Source organism: Motacilla alba, chromosome 8 (genome assembly GCF_015832195.1).
Source record: "Motacilla alba alba isolate MOTALB_02 chromosome 8, Motacilla_alba_V1.0_pri, whole genome shotgun sequence".
In the NCBI taxonomy this organism is placed as follows: Eukaryota; Metazoa; Chordata; class Aves; order Passeriformes; family Motacillidae; genus Motacilla; species Motacilla alba.
This window is the reverse complement of record NC_052023.1, coordinates 2,028,233-2,048,102: the sequence shown is the minus strand read 5'-3', so window position 1 is coordinate 2,048,102 and position 19,870 is coordinate 2,028,233. Positions and strand designations below refer to the sequence as shown.

The window sequence follows — 19,870 nt, the reverse complement described above, 5'->3', positions numbered from 1 at the left end:
AGGCCGGGCTGTGCAGCAGGGGCCGAGCAGCAGGAGCTCGCTGCAGCTCCCATCTCCCCGAAAATGCCCGGTTGAATATCTGCCACGGGGAGCTCTGCTGTGCCTCGCTGCTGGCCATCAGCACCTTGGCTGTGGGCTCCTGAACGAGTTTGACGCTGTTCTTGCAGGGCTGCCCAGAAGAGCTCGATCCAGACCAGCACAGCTGGTTCCAGGCTCTTCTCAGATCAATAATTGTTTCATTTCCAGCTCCAGAGGCTGCAGACACTCTGGCTGCCTCAGGGACCCTCATCCTGCAGAGCCAGGGCTGGGGCACCTCACACCCAACCAGCCCCAGCCGAAAGCCTGGCAGACCGGGGGAAATGACAGCAGCTGCCACAGCTCCCTCAAACGCTGCCCAACCTTCTTCCCAGTCAGGCTGCACAGGCACTGAAGTGCAAAATCATTTTTATTAATTGAAAACTCCCAAAGCTTGAGCGTGTGCGTGCTCAGCCACACCCTGAACACCTTTATCACACTGGTGCTCAGAACTTTAGTTGTAAAAATCAGTTTATTTGAGGATGGGACTTTGCAGTGGTAGAAAGGACATTCAAGTGTTGGTTATGCTGGACTTTAATAAGAATAAATAGTTTTCTGCCCTTTTTCAGCCTATTTGCAAGGATTTGAGAGGCAGGGGATTCACTTGGCTGGAGGGGTGAGGCTGAGGAGGAGGAAAGAGAAAAGCAGGTGTAAAAAAGGTTGGTTTATATAAAACAGCTCTGCTCCTACAGCATTAAATGCCAAAGCTAAACTCAAACGTCGACCTAAAAGCAAACGTTCCCAGAGCCCTGTGTCAATGCTGGGTTGGAAGCTGAGGCCTTTTTACCCCGGGGCTGGGGTTGACTTTGGAGGAACCCTCACGCGGGTGACAGATCTGTCCCAGCCACGGCAGCACCAGCAGGGAAAGCGTTTGCAAACAACTAAAACACATCCAGGGTGGGAATAATGAACTGCTGGCACTGCAGAGCCCACGGACCGCACAGCACCAGCCCCACGGCAAGGGCTGCGCAGCCCCGGGGGATTATTGCCATTGAGATTATCTGGTTGTGCACATTGTTAAGTTGAAATAGATGCCAGAAATGTTATCTGGACGTGCACCTGCCTGGCGCAGCGAGCGCTCCCCAGCTGGGATTTGCTGGGGAGATTGGTTTACACTCAGTTCTTCGCTCCTTTTAAGTCCAGTCCAGCAGATGGAGAAGTTTGGGTTGATGCGGAATGCATTTTTCACATAATGCCTGTGGGGAGATGAGGAATGACTAAAATAAATAGCAATTAGACAGCAGCATCCTGGTGCATGGGATCTGTTTGGAGTTATGGGTGGGATGTAGAGTGAAACACACACAGAGCCCCGGGCAGGGCACCAGCCCCTCTGCCCAGAGCCGCAGGGACATTTGGGATCTTTTAAGGAACAAGGACAAGTAACCAAAGGAGGAACAAACTGGTGAGGAGAAATGCCACAACAAGGACGAGTAGCCAAAGCAGCAACAAGTTGAGAAACAGCACAGAATATTTCAGTGGGGGAGCAGAGCTTCTAGAGATTCCTTGTCATGGTGCTCAACAAACCAGGAACAAATCCCCCGGGCAGAGAACACCTGATCCCCCCAGGGCAGCCTGCAGGACATCCCAGAGCTCTCTGCACGTGGTTTACAAGAAGTACCTCGGTCCTGGTCACTCTGGCTGTGCCCTGGTGCTGGGCGAGGCTGGGAGCAGGCCCAGGGGCTCCTTCCTTCTGTCCAGGAATGAGGTGAAGAATTCAGCACTCCCGGCAGCCAGGATGTGCTCTGTGAACAAGGAAACACACAAACATAGTACGTGATAGACAACAGCGGTGTGATGAGAGAATTTGTGCAAATCCTGCCTGACACACGAGTTAAGCTGCTGTGGTGGTTAAAGAACCCAGCGCCCCTTTTCCTTCACACACGGTGTCTCAGCAGGGATTTCAGAGCTTGTCCTGGTGAGTGGCTGCACCTGTGTTCCGTCACAGTGATGGAACATCCATGGAACATCCATGGCAGTGATGGCCAAGCAGAACTGAATGTGCCACCAGGATGAGAAGTTGGTGCTGCCTTTTGCTATCAATAATAAAAGAATAAATAAGAATTCCCAAGGGCTGTGCCAGCAGAGCCCAATCAGGGATTGCAGCAGAGGAACTCCCACCCCTGGAACACCCAGAGCCATCCCAGAGCCACCCCTGGAACACCCAGAGCCACCCCAGAGCCATCCCAGAGCCACCCCTGGAACACCCAGAGCCATCCCAGAGTCACCCAGAGCCATCCCTGGATCACCCAGAGTCACCCAGAGCCACCCCTGGATCACCCACACCTGAGGCCGTGGCCGGGCGGGGCTGGGCCGGGTGAGGGTGAGCAGGTGGCTGGGACAAGCACAGGAAAAGAGTGCAAGGGCAGAAAGGAACTCAGGGAATGAGAACATGTGGGGAGGCTCTGGGAGCAGGTGCCTGTGAGTGCCAGGGCTGCCAAATGTCCCCGCAGCAGACGAGCAGCTCTGCTGCAGCACCCCCAGGGCTGCTGGCTCTGGGTGTTTGCAGGGTAAGGGAGAATTCGGGATGATACTGAGCACGCAGAGGGGATTCCCAGCAGCTCCAGCCTCTCAGCTGCACGGGAACCCAGCTGGGGAGGGCACCAAAGCCCTCGGCCACGGGGCTGCTGGGGCAGGGCCTCCTCAGCTCTCCCCAGCTGGCACACTGTGATTCCAGGGGGATCTCACACTGCCAGGGGGTGACTCCACAGCAGCACCTGCCCCCGGGCTGGACAGCCTCCCCCGGAGCTGAGCCAGAGCAAGCCCAGGCTCTGTCCTAAGCCAGGACTCACAAGGTTACTCCAGAAAAAGGAATCCAATCCAGCTTGGCCTCAGGTACCACCTTCTAGCTTTATTCCTAGCAAACCTAATTTGTTTACACAAATTATCAACCAAAACCCTACAACTGCTCACAACAGGAAGCTGTCCAGCCTTGTATGGCAAGTAAGAGGAAGAAGGGTCAGCTACAAGCTGGTTCACTTGTGCTGAACGCGATTCCATAAAGGACAGGACAGCCCTTTAACCACGGGCTGCAGCACTGCACTGTGTGCTGAGTGAAGAGCCCAGACACGCCACGACCACCATGCTGAGCTCTGGCCAGTGCTCTGAGCTCTCCTGAAAAACACACGCTGCCCAGATTCACAAAAAACACCACGGACCCGGCTTTGTTTTCCAAACAATGAGTGCTGGAATGGTTTGGGTTGGAAGGGACTGTAAACCCCACTCAGTGCCACCCCTGCCACAGCAGGGACACCTGCCACTGTCCCAGGCTGCTCCAGCCTGGCCTTGGGCACTGCCAGGGATCCAGGGGCAGCCCCAGCTGCTCTGGGAATCCCAGCCCAGCCCCTGCCCACCCTGCCAGGAACAATTCCTAGTTCCCAATATCCCATCCAGCCCAGCCTCTGAGTGAGCTGTTCTTAACAACCCCAGCACCCTTCTCTCTGTCAGGATGTTCCATGCAGAGCTCCTGAGGAAGTTCAGCTCCATCAAACCAAAGAGAGCATTCAGGAATTCCTGGGTGGGGATGGCAGTGAACAGAGCAGCTGGCCAGGGCTCAGGGCAGGGACCAGCAGGGGTGGCTGCTGCAGCCCAGCCTGTTCCTCTCCTCAGCTCCAGTTTTAGGGTTCCCAGGGTCAGAGGTGGCTGGAGTCCCCCAGACCTGCTCCGGAGGGCTGGCAGAGCCCCCCTGCCCTTGCACCACACAGGCACTAAAAGGGCTCAATCTTCCCAAGTTTCCTTTCCCCTCCCAGTTCCCCCACCATCCTCTCCCAACTTTGACTGCTCTAAAACATTTACAGATCTAAAAAGCAGAGAGGAAAAAAATGTTCACCTGTCGGGTGATATAAAACCAATCTTCTACTAAATGTGCCAGAATAATTTTTCTCCACCTCAACCACAGTTAAAACCTTCAGTCTATTCATTACTGTCTTTTTATAGTATTTTTATTTAATAAAACCTATTAAGACTACCATACAAATCTCTTTACTTATGCTTTTATCTTTTAACTGATCAATTTTTATATTGCTGACATCCCTTCTTCACCATTTGCTCATTTAAAAATTCATAGTATATGAGCTATGTCTCTGGAGAAAACGTCTATAAAATTTGTTACAGCTGGCAAATGTGTATGAGTCAGTGATAGCACATGACTAAATGCTTCACAGAAAATAAAATTTGTTTCTGTAGTAAGCAGAACTGTTTAAATGTTATTTATTTTTATGTTTCAAAGAAAATATATTGTGAAGTGCTGCATTGATTTAATACGCAGCAATGTCTGTGTACACGCTGTACCGGGGAAATTTATGAAACCTTTGCACAACTCCTTTAATTGAATTTTCCAAATCTCTCACCACACACAAATAATCAATATCTTCTGCAGAGAAAACCAGTCAGAATTATTACAGTCTTTCTTTTCAATTTTGTTGTCATCAGCACATACAGAGCACCTGGATATTTGTAATGTCTGGATAGCAAGTTATTTACACCTCTTAAACATATAATTGCTACTAAGTGAGTCCAAACTAATGTTTCTTTTCTTTTTTATTTAAAATAATTACATTCATGGGAGAAAGCAGTATTTATTCTCATGTAGGAGTTGCTACATGTTGGAAGAACTACAATTCTTCTGAATTTTTCATTAAGCTTAATACTCTAAACTAGATCCACCAGAATTAAAAATTCATAGCTGTTGCATCTCTAAAAAGGCACGTAGGAAAATAGAGTGTAAAAACAAGGGGGAAATCTGTGAATAAATGGGGCTGACACCTAAATCTAAAATGCAGGTTGACAGTTCTCTGTGTTCTTGTCTGGGGCCTCCAGTCATACGTCTCACGTGCATTTCTGTATCTGCCACTGCCGTTAATGGCTTAATATTTCATCTGCATAGCCCGGGGTGCTCCATCACTGCAGAGCCCTGGGGCTGCCCCCTCTCCTTCCTTCCATCCCAAAACTCCTCGTGCTGCTGGGCCCACGCGCCAGACTCCTCCAGTCCCGGCCCGTTTGGAGAATTCAGGGGTGGGTACAGCCCCACAGCCCCAAATCCTGCTGGGAAGGAGCAGGGGGGAGCTCCCCCAGCCCCGGGGCTGGCCCTGGACAGGATTCCTCACCTGTGCTGGGAAATGCAGCCTGGGGGACTGGGCTGAGTGGGATCTGTTCCCTCTCCTCCTCTGGGAGGGACTCCCACGGGCACAAACTCGAACCCACCGAAGGAGGAGACCTGAATTCAAATGCAGCCTGAGCGACAACAGCTTTTCACTGCCGAGACACAAACTGGGCAAAGCACAGCCCCGGGGCAGCGGCCGCTGAGCGAGGAGCTGAGATCAGCCCTGCCCGGGTGAGAGGCAGCAGAGCCCCAGGAGCACTAACAGGGATGCTGTTCCACAGGGAAGGGCAGAGGAATGAAGCCAGATCCCTCCAGTGGCACAATTTTTGCTCAGCCAGTTCCCAGACTCACTTGTCCCTGCAAAGGGATAATGGCATTTCTTCCCTGTAAGTAAATACAAAGCTGGGCTGAGGAAAATAGATGTGGCTTTTAGGATAGGGTTTTACAGTTGGAAAAATCCACTGCTGTATTTCCCTTTTCCTCAGAAGATCTCCAAGGAGGAGGAAGGAAAGGTGGGGCAGACACCCAAGTACATCTAAAGGTCAACAAATCTGTTAACTTGATTTGAGAATGATGTGAAAACAAACCCCCAGCAACCACCAGAGCCAAGTGGTTTAGTCTTAGGACACCCAAATTCTGCACTCCAACTGACACAAAGTGGGATAAATGGTGGGATTCTGTATTCCTGCCTTTTTACCTGGTTCAAGGAGGAGCTCTGATTATTAAGGATGTGTTTATATTTTGCAGTGGTTGTGAAATGGGGTTTATGTTTTAAAATAAATGCAGTTTTCAAAACTGGACTGGCAGGTGGAAACTCCAGAGTTTTGGTCCCTGATTTCTCAGCTTTGCTTTCATCAGTGATTTCAAGAGGCATGGAATAAATTCCATGCAGCTAGCCCTGATCCAGTCTCCTGGAAAGCCACCACGACTGTCCCAAGAGCACAAACCTCAGCCCCTGGGATTCACCCCAGCATGAAAGCTGGGAATGCTCAGAACTCAGAGAGGATCAGATTTGCCCCTGGGCTCGGCAGGATGAACAGCCCCACAGCAAAGGAAGTGTTTTTCATTTCATCGCAGCCTGGACAGAGTTTTCCTCAGCACGGCCAGTATTTGATCTCTGGAGCACTCTCACGGGCAGCAGCCATGCTTTGTGTCAGGTTTTGGGGAAGCAAAGTGCCCCTGTCCTTCGTAACAGCCAGCTGCAGCAGCTTTCCCTTTTAGGACCTTCACTCCTGGAATCTCCAAAACCATGAAATCTTCCTTTAAACGTGCACATCCCAACCTGCACATCCACTCTCAGCACATGTGGGACTCCCAGACACTGCCTCGATTCATCTCTTGGCAGTTGTTTTACAATTTGCTTACTTTTTATGCAAAAACATTTTGTTTACTGTAAATTCAAGTCATGGGCAGACAATGATGCCCTTTTTCCATGCTGGTCACCCAAAATGATAAACTGAGCTCTGCACAAGGCTGCCCATTGAGGCAGGAATGTTTTCTGTGAAGTTGTTTTAAGAGGAAGTCGTTTATGTAAAGTAAATAAATTTCATGCCTCACCATGTGATGATAATGTGACATTCCATCTGGACCAAGCCACAGAACAGTCATAAGTTTTAAGCCTTGCCATAGCTAATTAAAAATAATTATGAAAAATCCACATCTGAAACTAAAAGGCAAAGAAAAACATCTACAGATGCTTCTCTTTGATCACAGACTCCTCCGCCTCTCCCGCTACTGCATTTTCAAGACTGCAAAACTGAATTTATTCTTTGTGAAAGCAAAACTGACGTTGGAACTTTGTCCAAATCGCTCAGCTGAAACTCAGAATTCTCTTTTCCACCCCACCTTCACGAAGCGTCTCTCACCTAAGCAGCCTGGCTGTGTGTTCGGGGCTGGGGGCTGCTTTCTGGAGCAGAGCTGAACCCCAGCAGTGTGTGGAGAGCAGAAAGGAGCGGAGCACAAAGGAAGCAGGGGCTGCTCCCAGCATTCCCAGCCTGCCAGGCAGGAGCTGCAGCAGGACACAGGGAGCTGTAAATCAGCACCTGCACGGATCAGCCCGATTCCCTCCCAAGTGCTGTCACTCCTTTTCATTTGCAGCTAATCTGCTGCAGCCCAGCAAATCTAAGCTTGATCAATTTTCTGTCCTTTAAGAGAATTCCCCACAGCAGAGATGCCGCCGCTGCTCCTGGCTTTGGGCTTGCTCTGCTCTCAGACAGAAAATGTGAAGATAACAGAAATACCAGCATATCCCTGGGGGTGGCTGTTGATTTTACTGAGTGTGAGGGAATTAAACTGTCCCGTGAGTGTCTCCTTGCCTCCTGCCAAGACACTAAAGCAGCTGGGGCTGCAGCAGCACCAGCTTCAAATATTTTCACAGCACGGGTTATGAAGAAACCCCAGAGCTGGGATTTCACAGCCCCCTGGAGTGGGTGAAATACCCCACAAAATACACAAAGTGAAAAAGGTTTTGCTGCAAGATTGTGACGCTGAAAGCACGGTGGGAGGGAGGAGGATGAGGAGGAACAGGGATAATTTGGATATACAAAAAGTATGGAAAACCTTCTGGACCACGCCACAAGTGCAAGGCCATGAATGATTCCTTCCCCTGCACATTCTCAGGGGAAAATACCCAACACGATGACAACAGCAGCAAATATTCCATTTACATGTGCAGACCATTCAGAAGAAACACATTTGATTATCATTGTTTTCATATCCTAAAGGTTACCCAACTTACTGCAAGTGAAAAGGACTGAAAAGAAATCAAGCAAAAGGAATCAAAACATCTGTTACACAGGAGTTATGAAGAGTTTCTTACCTCGGGCAGGGACTTTTCCATGGTTTGCTTTCAACAGCTGCAGTTTTTCTGCTTGACTCACTAGTGAAGAAATAAATCCAAAATCAACAAATGTTGCCCCAGAGCTTTCAAAGAAAATAATACCTCTGCTGCCTCCTTCACTTTCAAAGCATTTCGAGGAAAAAAACCCTCTTGCCTATGTAACCGTGCTCAAAAATTGAACAAGAATTTTCAAAATTCAGGGATTCTGACAAGTTTTGCTTCCCAGCCTCATCCTACATTCTGTTCCAATTTTTTTCCTTCTAGCGCTGCCAGGGTTCCTAATTCAGAGACGGGGGAAAGATGCTTCTTTCCCAAGGAGCTGAGGGAAAGAGTGGACACAGGAGTGGCAATAAGAGGTCTGAGCCGTCCTTTGGGCCGGCTGTCTGTCTGTCCCACCCCGATGGAAACCCAGACCGTGCCCAGGTAACTCCATCGTGGCTCAGGAAGGATCTGGCACTGCAGTGGGAACAGAGCAGAGCATGCCCACGCAGAAGGAAAATGGAATGAGCTTTGGAATACAAGTCAGGGAAGAAATGGTAATTGAAACACCAGCCTGTGAAGCAATTCCACTGGTTGGGAAGGAATTTTCTCTGCTACCTGTGCCTTTACTGTCCACCTGTTCCCAGCTGCAAAAAGCAGCGGTCCAGGCTCTCCAGGTTTGCTTTCTGGGCTCCTTTGGAAAGGCGTTTCAGATGTGGCAGCTGTGAAGTGCCCTTATCCCAACACAGCAAGCATCTGGAATGTCCATCATTTCAAGACACATGAATAGCGATTTTTAAAGCCTGGGAATTTATATTCAGCCTAATCCCGCTGACAGGCAAACAAACAAACAAACCAACTTCCTCGGAAGGGGAGAAGAAAGGCCAAGCAATGCAAGCGCAAACGTTCAGCCTAATCCCCACCCAAGCACCCACTAAGTATCTAACTATTTACCGACCGTTTCCATAAGAAAAGGTGTTGCTTTTCCAGGGCTCCCCTCCCCAGCGTGCCTGGCTTTTATGTCCCTGCTGGATGCACCGGGACACTGTAAGCGCGTTTTTCCTGAGTGCTGGGGAGTACCAAAGGGAGCGTCTGGAGCGAGCCCTGGTCAATGTTCCAAGGGATAAATCAATGTGCCGAACCCCCTCCTCACCCAGCGCTCGCGTTTTCTGCAGTTCAGCGCTCAGGACACAGGACGAGTGGGAGACTCCGAGGATATTTTCCAGCTCTCTACTGCCCTCCAAAGCCTGGAAAACAACAATTAAAACCGTCGTTAAACCCCATTCCCAATACCTACTCCATATCTACAACATACCAAAACCAATTTGGAAATTGTTCATAAGCTCGAAATTCGTCCTTTTCTAAATAAATATTGCGATTAAAATATTTTCAGTTAGTATCATTGTTTGGGGTTTACTTTTTAAATAAAACCTTGTTCACATGAAATAAATCAACACAGTCCTCTGAATACACTGAATTATTTCTCAGCTATTGATGTACAGCAATGAACCTTGTGCTAAATTTAGTCAGGAAACAAAATGGGGAAAAAAGAGAGCAGTGATTTGCATTTTTAACATGTATTGGACTATTAAATAAGGATACTTCAGTGGTAAATTAAATGGCACAATCACTTCAACACAATAGGATCTTTAATCTTCAAAGACATAAAAATCTATGCAGTAAATACATATTTCGAGTTTAAATAATAATGGAGAACTACTTCATATTGGCTCCATTTGTGTACAAACTAAAAACTGAGGACATGGAAAAGAAACTCTTCTAGTTTAAAAAATCCAGTAAGTTTTTGAGTTTTTTTGCATTCTCTGGATTTCCAAGTCCAACTTGCCTGGTTTCCAGTCTTTTATTTGTTTCCCTAGCCCTTCAAAGTCAAGTGTTGTGTATAAAATCCTAATTTTGCTTTCAAATCCTGTATTAGAAGTAGTGTAAAAGACAAATCAGTGTAACCAGACCTTCAGGCTTGTCAGATTTTCTCTTAGTTTCAGAATTCTGGGCAAGGAATTTCTCACTTGGGAGTGCAGTTGCAGGAACCTGTGTAAAAAAGGTGAAACAATTCTAATTATCCACGTTCCCACTCACTGAAAATCCATGTTTGCAATGTTTCCCGGAGTTTTTTCTCATTGGAATGGGGATGGATCCAGTTCAGCTGTGAGGATTTATATCAGAGTACTGGACAATGGATTTTCCATCTGTAAAATTAAGTGTATGGAAGTTCACATGAATATTAAGTGTAGGTGTTGGTTTAGACATGTTTTTATTTGAATGTCACTGCTGGTCTCCTGCAAACCTTTTAAAAACATTCTGAATTATTGAATGCAAACATTTCCATATCAATGAGGCCTCTAATTACTCCAATTGTCCTGTAATCCCGGGTTCCTGTCACTAAGAGATGAGGCTGGATGTGTTGACCAAGGGATTCACTGAATTACAAAACCCACCCCCCCAATTAATCAATTAACAGTTTTACACCAGGATAATGTTAATATTTTATTTTCCACCGTTTAAATGTCATCCAAACAATCTGTCAGCTCCATCACTTGGAAGACACTATCCTGCACTGAAGGAATTTCAGCCTAATGATGTGGGAAAACATCCAGCAGAGGTAAAAACCCCCGGAAACAAATTGTGAGTTCAACTGCAATAATGAAAAGGAAGAGCTACGACTTCAAACATAATATTTAGGTGAATAAACGTCACACGTATTGCCTGGTGGTGAAAAAGAGATGCAGTCACGGCCATAACAAACTTCCACCTGAGTGCACTTACACATCGTGCTCTGTTTGAGGCTGCCCTCTCCTGGATAATCCGCTCTTGGAATCGCTCTGCTCATTCCCTTCTCCTCGGAAAAAGACACAATAAAGATAAAAATCAGATGTGGGGTGTTAAAGCACCCGAAGAAGGAGTTGGTGTGAACCTTGAGTGCCGAGTGATCTTTTGAGAAGAGGAAAACCCTCAAAGCTCACTTGGAGAGCAGGACTTGGAATGAACCACACTAAATTATTTATAATTTACACTTCTGGAATTTGACCTCTCCTCGGTTTCTGGAAACCTTGGGATTACAGCATTAACAGCTGGAAGTTAGAATCACCCTGGCAGATATTTACTGTGCTCTTCCAGGAGCTCTTTATCCTATAAACTGCAGATTAACATCGAGCATTATCCTGAAAATGCTGCAATGACTGAGCTATGGAATTCCCATTTCCCCTAGTAAAGACTGCCTGGCCCCAAGTCCATTTCCTAAACAACCACAAAGATGCTGGGAATTGCTTCCAAAGGCTCCAAATGTGCTCTGCTGACAATATAATAATCCAGTCTGGCATGTGATGGATGGGGCAGGGTAAATGTGACCTCTGACCACAAAAGACACTCCGAATTTACATGACTGATCCATTCCCCAGGAATCAGATCAGAACAAAACCAGATTAAAATTTCAGCTTGTCCATCAATACTTGCTCCAGCAATAAAAAAGTCACATCTGACTATCAGAAATGATTTAATTGTGGCTTAAGTTGAAGGCATCACAAAACGTGGGGATTTTGTAAATTCACCTTTAAGTGAAAGATTTGGAATTTACCATGGGCTTAACAAATGTGCAGATCCCAGACAGACCCTGTGGAATGAGGAGCTTTCCACATTTCACTGTAATAAATCCCCTTCCTGCCAGCAGACTGAAAAAAAGAGACCACGCTCAGCATTAAACACTTTGATTTCTTCTTGTTGGATCTAAATTATTACATCCAAGTCTCAGCACTCAAGGATAAATTAACTTTGAATTTTAATATTTTGTAAAACATTTAGAAACACTTCAGGATGACAAAGTGCTATAAAAGTTTAAGCTTTAATACAGCAGCTGAAAGTTAAGACCCTCAAAGATTTCATTTTAAATCTAAGTAGTCAATAGAACTTGGACTTCAATCAGTCATCAATTATCAAACAGGTCATACTTTAGGACTAGTACCGTGGGTTTGTAGAAGGAGAGCAGAAATTGTGGGTTTAAATGGACAGCCTGGAACCTGGGATTTAAAAATTATACACCACCATCTTGTAGCTATATGAACACAGGGAAAAAAAAAGACTGGCAGCAGGATAAAGAATTAGGATAAAATAGAAAATCCTGGAGGGAAACTCCACTTCTGCAGATCCATCAGGAGAGGACATGGACCAACAGCTAAAATCTGCAGGCACCCAGATGAATTTCCAACAGTGGCTGTTCCACCTTGCTCAGAATACTTTTACCCACCATAATTCATAAATGTTGGTGAGGCCTCAATTACTGTACATAAATTCCAAGACTTCTGGGGCATAAAAAATTCTGTAACCCAACAAGAACCAGTGGCTGGAAATTAAAGTCAGACAAATTCAAAATCAGATTTTTTTTAATAACTAAAATAACCGAACAAGGAATTTGCTAACAGTTGAAGTGATGGTTATTGTTACTATTATTATTATTATTATTATTATTGCTATTATTATTATTAGCATCATCATCATTATTATTATTATTATCATTACTACTTAACCATCTTTTACAGAGTTGTACTGGAAGGAAATGAAAGCTCTGTGGGGAAAGATGACAAAAAGTCCCTCTGTATTCTTTTTAAAATAAAAAGTTACATCAAGTGACCTGAGGGTTCCTCAACACTTACAGAGGCCACAAGCACAATATTTTTATAGAGCCATAAAAGCAGCTCAGCCTAGTGAAAATCTGCTTCTTGAGCAGTCAGAGTCAAAAGCTGTGACTGCGGAACTAAGTGAACATTTATCCTAAAGTGAACTGGAAATAATGTCATTATAATGTTACAAAGGTGTGTTTTCTGAGAGCTGATGACATTCAGTGTTACATAAATTAAAAATTGCCTCAGTCAGCTGTTTTATAAACACCCCCAAGATTCACACTGAAAAAAATTCAAGCTTTAAATCCCAGCCTTGGCTTTTCCAGAAGAGATTCTTCGAGAGGAAAGAGCAATCAAACAGAGCAGATGGGAGAGAAGTCCCTAAAAGCAGGAAAAAGCAGGGAAGGGCTGCAGTAAGGAAGAGGGAACGCTCAGCTCACCCTCTGCTGGGGCACTGCTGGGGTTCTGTGCCCTGGCACTGCTGGGAGAGGAGCACAGGCTCAGCTGGCACGTGCCTGTGGTCGGGGAGTAGACGTTCATGCTGCTCCTTTTGGCGTTCAGGGGGGTTGCATCAGGTGCCTGAAATGGAGAAAAATAGCCAAAAAAATCCAGGTGAGTATTGACAAAACTTCTCTGATTTTTTTTTTTCCCCTTTCCCCCAAGCAATTCCTGGTTTTATGCATTCCCATTATGGAAAGCCCACATTGAATGTTGTGGTGGGGTGAATTTGTGCTCATCAAGCTTCTCCATCACTCCCTCTTCTCAATAAGATTAGTTTGACTCTAAAAAATAAAAAAATCCCTTCAAACCCTTTCTCTCCCAGGTTCCATAAAGAAAAAATATGTGTTTTCCAGGGATTTGGGTATTCTGGCACCATCACCTCAATGTTTGGGATTTTTTTAAAGCAGCCAAACCAAGTTATTATTTTTCTTCTTCTTAAGACATAAATATTTTTAGATTTTAATTGTATCAAAAGTTATTAGAAATAATTTTTTAATTTTTTTTTAAAATTGAAAAAAATCCAAAGTGAATTCCTTAAATCCAAAATTTTGTCTGTGGTTCAGGGTTTCAATATGTCCAATGATGTAAGAGGAATTATTTAATGATGTTACAGGATTTGTGCAGAGAAGTTTTCAGCAGAACAAGCCTGCAGGGCTGGAATACAAACTGGCATTATCTGAGACAGGCTCTAGCATGGATGCTGACTTGCAAGGATGAGAAATTTGGATTCTCTGCACATTCCATGTACAGAAGTTTAAAAAACCAACCCAAACCTTGACTTCACAACCCCCAAGTGCCACTGCTGGTCATCAGTAGTGGGACTTCCAGCAGATTTTAATGCTGCCCACTTGCCTCTGCCTTGTTTTAGTCTCAAATACCTTAAATAATTTCACACCTCTCATTTATACGCTTGTTGCAGTCTAGCAGCATTTAAACTTCACCTGATAGGAATCCTCACTCTGTCTTGCCACATTCAAGCAGGTTAAAAAATGATTCCAATAATCTTTAAATGAAATATTAATTGAAGTAGCAAGGCCAATTTAGGGACTGACATGTCATCAAATCTCCTTTTCAACAGGGAGAATCTCCAAACATTTCAGACTGTTTTTCCTGCTTGAACAGCAGTCACCTCACCCATTCCTGGACATGGATGAGGTTATTTTAAACAAAATTCCCACAGCACTTACAAGAACAGTTTTAATTTGTCAGTAAGTTTTCTCCTCCAGAAAGAAGAATTTTACTCCAGTTATGCAATTTTTTAACAATACCAAGCTAAGATTCCAAAGATCTAAAAAGACTCATTCCTGATCTGGTTAGCTCATGAATATTTTGATCCATGGAATGAGGAACTCTTGATAAAATCAGGGAAGGAATGACAGAAACAGCAAAGATTAAGCATGTATTTCACCCAAACCATGAGTTCACTACTTTCTGTTCCTTCTTTCCTTCTATAAAGTAATTTAATTCAAATCTTTGACATGCATCTATTGGAGACATGGTGTGAACTAAAAATCAGTGTCAAGCCCCATCCCTGAGCCTCCAGTACAAGTTTCTGTCCTTCAGGTGGGCTCTTCCTCAGCTCTCTGCTGCACAACCTGACTGCAGGTAAGCAGGCAGTAACTCTTTTTAACTCAGGGGAAAGGATGCTTCAGGGCAGGACAAGCATTCCATGGAATTTCAGCTGGACTTCCATGGAATTTCAGCTGGACCACTTGTCTATAAAAATGTCACTGCAGCCCAAGAAACAGCTGCAAATTTACAGTCACAGCTGCATTCTGAGCAGAACAAGTTGGGTAATGGCACACTAAGCTGCTAATTGAACTGTTAATGATTTCTTTTTGGTGCCACTGCGGTATTTTGCCACCTCTGTTGAAATTTTCAAAGAATAAGTATCTAGAATTTTTTTAAGTGCCCAATTTCTGCCTCGCTCAATACCGCCGAGGCCTCCAAATATGTGCTGCATACACAAAAACCTTTTCAAAACCACCCAGGCTTGGAGATTTATCGGGAGCTCGTTTGCTGACCAGCTCTTTCTCTCTGCACTTCTCCAAAATGTTCCCTCCTTTGCACCCTGCCACCCTCCCCGGCTCCTGCTGGCTGCAGCAAGAGCCACCGTGGGAGGTCATAAAGTGACATATGTCACGGCATGCGGGTGGCTGGGAGGATGCTGGAGCTGCATTCAGAACAAATAACAGCACCAGTCCAATTTTATCTTGGTTGTGATAACTGCGGTGGAATTGATGGCAGCGTTAGGAGTTTATTGTTTCATTATGCCAGATTAGCTGAGGGAGGTAATTACAGCCCTGACACGAAAATGCCTTGCATGTTTTCATTTCAATTTTGCAGTTTCTAATAGGCAGATTACAGCATTATCATAATTCCATATTGCCACATGTACAATTACATGGCAGAACGTTTGCTTCCCAGGATAATGGAGCTAATTTCTAATAAATGGTTTCACCAAGGATCTGAACTCATTCGGCTCTTGGGTAAATAGTGGTGGCAATAACAATATGCACATTTTTCAAGTGATTCATGCAGATGTACATTACTTAACGCCAGGCAGCTCTGTGACAAATGAAATACAATCAATTTTATACTAATATTTGCAGCAGTAATTTTGTGCTTTAAGATTTGCCCAGACAACATCCAATCTGTAACAACATAAAGGCAGCTAAAATGAAATAGATTGTTTATATCCACATTTATTTTTGCACACAGATATATGTACATGTAAATTTATACAGCCCAGATGGCTCCAGACACCAAAAAAATACTTACATTATCTTTTTTAACAATGTCCAAATTTAATGCTCTCTTAACCCTGCAAGAGAAAAACATGGACAGGTTTTATGGTCACGTAGGCACAAAGATTTCTGTTAGTAAGGTCTATAATTGATAATGCTACAGACAGTTTCCTTTTTTTGGTTTCATTTCTGATGGCATCCAAAGCAAATCCATTCCCCGAATGTTGCTTGTTTAGGAGGATAAAGTGTTTGCCTAAGAAAATCTGATTCTCCATTTTATACCAGAGATAAAACCCAGGCGCTGAAGTGAAATCATGCTGAGTATTTATCTTTTCTCCAAGGCTATAAACAAGGAAGCATTTCCATTTACATACCTTCTGAGCGAGGCTTGGAATTATTTTGCCATTAGTCGAAATAATGTTTAAGACATTTAAGACACAGGTACAGGCAAGGTGAAAAAAGTAGTTTTTCCCATCATTTTAGCTCTTAACATGATTCAGTGCTACCAGCTTATGACTTAACTGGGGAACAGATGCTCTATGCCTTTACAGGTCCCCAAACCATAAGAAACTGTTTGCTTCCCTTCTTCCCTCTCCTGATTCAGGAACATGCCAAGCTCTCTCTGCAAAATCTGCTCCTCTGAACTGGATGCCCAGCTGTTAATGGCAACACTGGAAGAGGAAAGCTGAATATTTATAATTCTTTATATGGTACAGCTGTCTGCTAAAGAGCAGTCATCAAAATTTTATTGAATGCAGGCGAAATGCTCCAAGGAAAGAAAGGTCAACATAAATTAAGACTATTTTTCCCAGAGACAACCGAAACTTTTTAAGCACGTTCCTAAATCTTAACAATAGTTTAAAGCACGATGTAAAACGATGAGAAAAAAAAAATCTTTGTAAGAACAGTCCCCAAGAAACACATATATTACACTGAATTAAACAAGGTTTGGAATATACATCATATTTCAAGAACTTAGTTCAGTTTTCATCTTGGAAAAAGAATGTTTTGCCTTGTAAGGAATTTAGATGACCTCATTCCAAACATATCCTTTTCAAATTTATGCTGCTATTCCAAAACTGTAAATTAAAGGATTGGGAAAATAGAATGGAAACATATCTTTGATCTGCAACTCAGGCAAGGGTCTTACAGGAAAACTGTTTTACAGCTATCTCTATTACAAAAAGGGGAAAAGAAATATCCTGTCTTAAAAAAAGCCAAGTAAACAGGTAACATTTAAATTAAAAAGGCCTCTGAAATCCTGGCCAAGGGGCAGCCAAAGCCGCAACAGTTTGATGGAATTCTTTACAATGTATTTCTTTTTTAAAGAGAAGCCCATCTAGCTCAAGGAATCCCGACTCCATCACAGCTTCCAGCTCGTGGCAGCAGAGAAATATTCCATTTATTAATGCACCCACGCTGCAAGGGCGCTCTGGGGGCCAATGTGTTTGCATGTTACACTGAGGCAGGTTCTGATGGAAGTTTTTATGGCAGGCGTCAAAAGGAGCTGAAAGCCAAAGGAAATCAGGATCACAGCTCTAGGATGAAATAAATGAGAAACTACATGAAAATCCCACTAAGTTATAAACATTTCTTAGGGGGAAGGCTGTGCGCTGATCAAACCACGTTCTTTGAAGTCTGTAAAATATTGTGTACAGTAACAGAGCAGCCCACAGCCCAAATTTCTCTCTGCAAGCACCCTGAACTATGGGGGCAGAGATGGAGCCTCATTCCAAGCCCTTCAACGTTGGAAAGAGCTGGAATGTTGTATTGGAAAATAGGATTTTAGCTTTAGGAGATCAACCTTGCCTGGTGCCACCCAACAGCCTGGCTTGCCTGGGGGCTTGTTTTTACTGATTGTCTTTTCAATGCCATAAGGTGAGAAGTTAAATCAAAATAATTTAAAATTCGTGCTCCAACTCCACACACAGACCCCTGAAACCAAATTCATCCCAGCTCCTCACGTGAAAACCCCGCTGGCTGAACTGTCCTCTCTCAGATCTTCCAGAAGAAGAATGTGGGGGAAAAAACAATACATGCAGACAGAATTCCTCGAGTATTTTAGGAAACAACAAGAAGAGCACCACTTTTAGTTTGGAATATTTTTTTTTTTTATATAGCTGACTTTGTCTGTGGTGCAGAACCAAATGTCAGAGTAGAACAAGAAAAGGAGACAAAAAGATGGGGCACTTGTGAGAGTACTTAACCTGAGTTTCCTACCCCTGAATTAGCCTGACAAGGCTTAATTTATTTTCTTAACCATGCAGAGTATGATGGCACATGTTCACAGCCAGCTGTACAAATGTGCAATATTATTTCGTGCCTAATATTTATCAGGTTAAAGAACTTTGTTTATTGATCTCCAGAAGCCCATGATGAGCAGAGATACACAAGAGCAGCACCAGACTTACATGACTCGATTAATTACTTACTGCTTGATAAATTGCAAAATATAGGAGAAAAAATGAGCAGGGTTTATTCCCATTGGAGACAAAATGAACAGACACAGCCTGATGGAAAATGGGCACGGGGGGTGTCATGCCCTGATCTCCACAGGCCTGCAATTCCTTCCCACCTCTCTGCACCTGAGTGTGTGTGAATCTATAATTTAGTCACTGTTGTAATTGTAGTAAATCCTGTTGAATCACTTTATAAATATTAAATCAGTCAGTGATTAAGTGCTGCGAAACTCTTTTGCATCTGTATCTTTTGTATCCATATCCTCGTCCCCGTGACCCTTTTGCACCCCTGGTCTCTGTACAAATCATTCTAAATTGATTCTAATCCCATTTTCCTGTGTATGCTCCATCTGTGTGGCGAGCAATAGTGAACCTTGCCATCAAACTCTGTTGAAGCCACACTTTCACAAATTCATATCAAAACCTGCTTTTTTTTGGCCAATCCCTTTAGTGGTGGTCGAGGGAGGGGTCAGAGGATGGACCAGGCTCTCCCCAGCAACGGGACAAGACGCAATGGGCAGAAAATGAGGTTCCACCTGGATGTGAGGAAGAACTTTTTCCCTGTGCAGTGACTGAGCACTGGACCAGATTGTTCAGAGAAGATGTGGAGTCTCCCTCACCGGGGATATTCCAGAAGTGCCTGGATGCCAGCCTGTGCCATGGGCAAGGGATGACCCACTGTGGTTCCTTCCAAGGTGAACCACCTTGTGATCCTTCTTCCTGCCCCTCTCCCACACAGCCCCACGGTGTTATCCACGCTGTGCAGAGATACAGAATTAGAATAACCGGGACTGGAAGGGATCTCTGGAGCTCATCCAGTTCAAACCCCTTGTCAAGGCAGGGTCACCCGGAGCAGGTGACACAGGCTGTGAATGTCTCCAGAGGGGGAAACTCCACGGCCTCCCTGGGCAGCTGCTCCAGAGCTCTGCCACCCTCAGCGCACACTTTTCTTGATGTGGAGGTGGAACTCGTTGTGTTTTAGTCTAAGGCCATTGCTCCTCGTCACGTTGCTGAGCAGAGCGGCCCCCGACCCCTCAGAAATGCAGAATCCAGAGAGGATCACCCGCGGCGGCAGCACCGCCCAGCCAGCCCCGCCCCAGGAACCACCGCCAGCATTGCCCGGTCTGTTTCCAGCGGAAAACAAATCTGGAAACAAATCCCGCCGGTCGCCAGCCGCTCCTCCCTCCCGGGCCCGCTCTGAGGGCGCTGCTCCCCTCACGGAACGCGCTCGGGAGCCGCAGCCCGCCGGGAGAAGCGCTCCCCTCACGGCGGAGTCCGCGGGAACCGACCCGCTGCCGTGAGGGGACGCTGGGAGAGGAGAGAGCACAGAGAGGGGGAAGAGAACAGGGGGAGAGAGAGGAGGAGGAAGAAGAAGAGGAGGGAGGGAGAAGAGGAAGGGGAGAGAGAGCGGACGGAGAGGGAGAGCAGCGCTGCCCCGCTCCCCAGACACCTACGACATCGCGGAGCCGTTCCCGCCGCCTCCCCTGCGCGGCTCCCGCCGTGTGCCCGCCAAACGCCGCCGGCTGGAAACGGCGCCGAGG

The 19,870-nt window shown here is 45.3% G+C and overlaps 1 protein-coding gene across 3 annotated transcripts; it reads right to left on the bottom strand.

Annotated features, from left to right (window-relative positions):
* Positions 1 to 427: 427 nt before the first annotated feature.
* On the bottom strand, positions 428 to 19,848 carry LOC119703788 (integrin subunit beta 3 binding protein). 3 transcript variants are annotated; one of them, XM_038144129.1, is made up of 9 exons: positions 19,784 to 19,848; positions 15,905 to 15,947; positions 13,063 to 13,201; positions 10,776 to 10,848; positions 9,962 to 10,040; positions 9,145 to 9,238; positions 7,992 to 8,051; positions 1,694 to 1,817; positions 428 to 1,271 (listed from the first exon to the last, which is right to left on the bottom strand). In XM_038144129.1, the coding sequence occupies exons 1-8, from the start codon at positions 19,786 to 19,788 to the stop codon at positions 1,705 to 1,707; spliced, it is 606 nt and encodes a 201-aa protein (XP_038000057.1). In that variant the 5' UTR covers positions 19,789 to 19,848; the 3' UTR covers positions 428 to 1,271; positions 1,694 to 1,704. The 3 variants fall into 3 exon arrangements, with proteins under 3 accessions (XP_038000057.1, XP_038000058.1, XP_038000059.1); XM_038144130.1 differs by having other exon boundaries at positions 10,776 to 10,845; XM_038144131.1 differs by having other exon boundaries at positions 10,776 to 10,842.
* Positions 19,849 to 19,870: the final 22 nt, after the last annotated feature.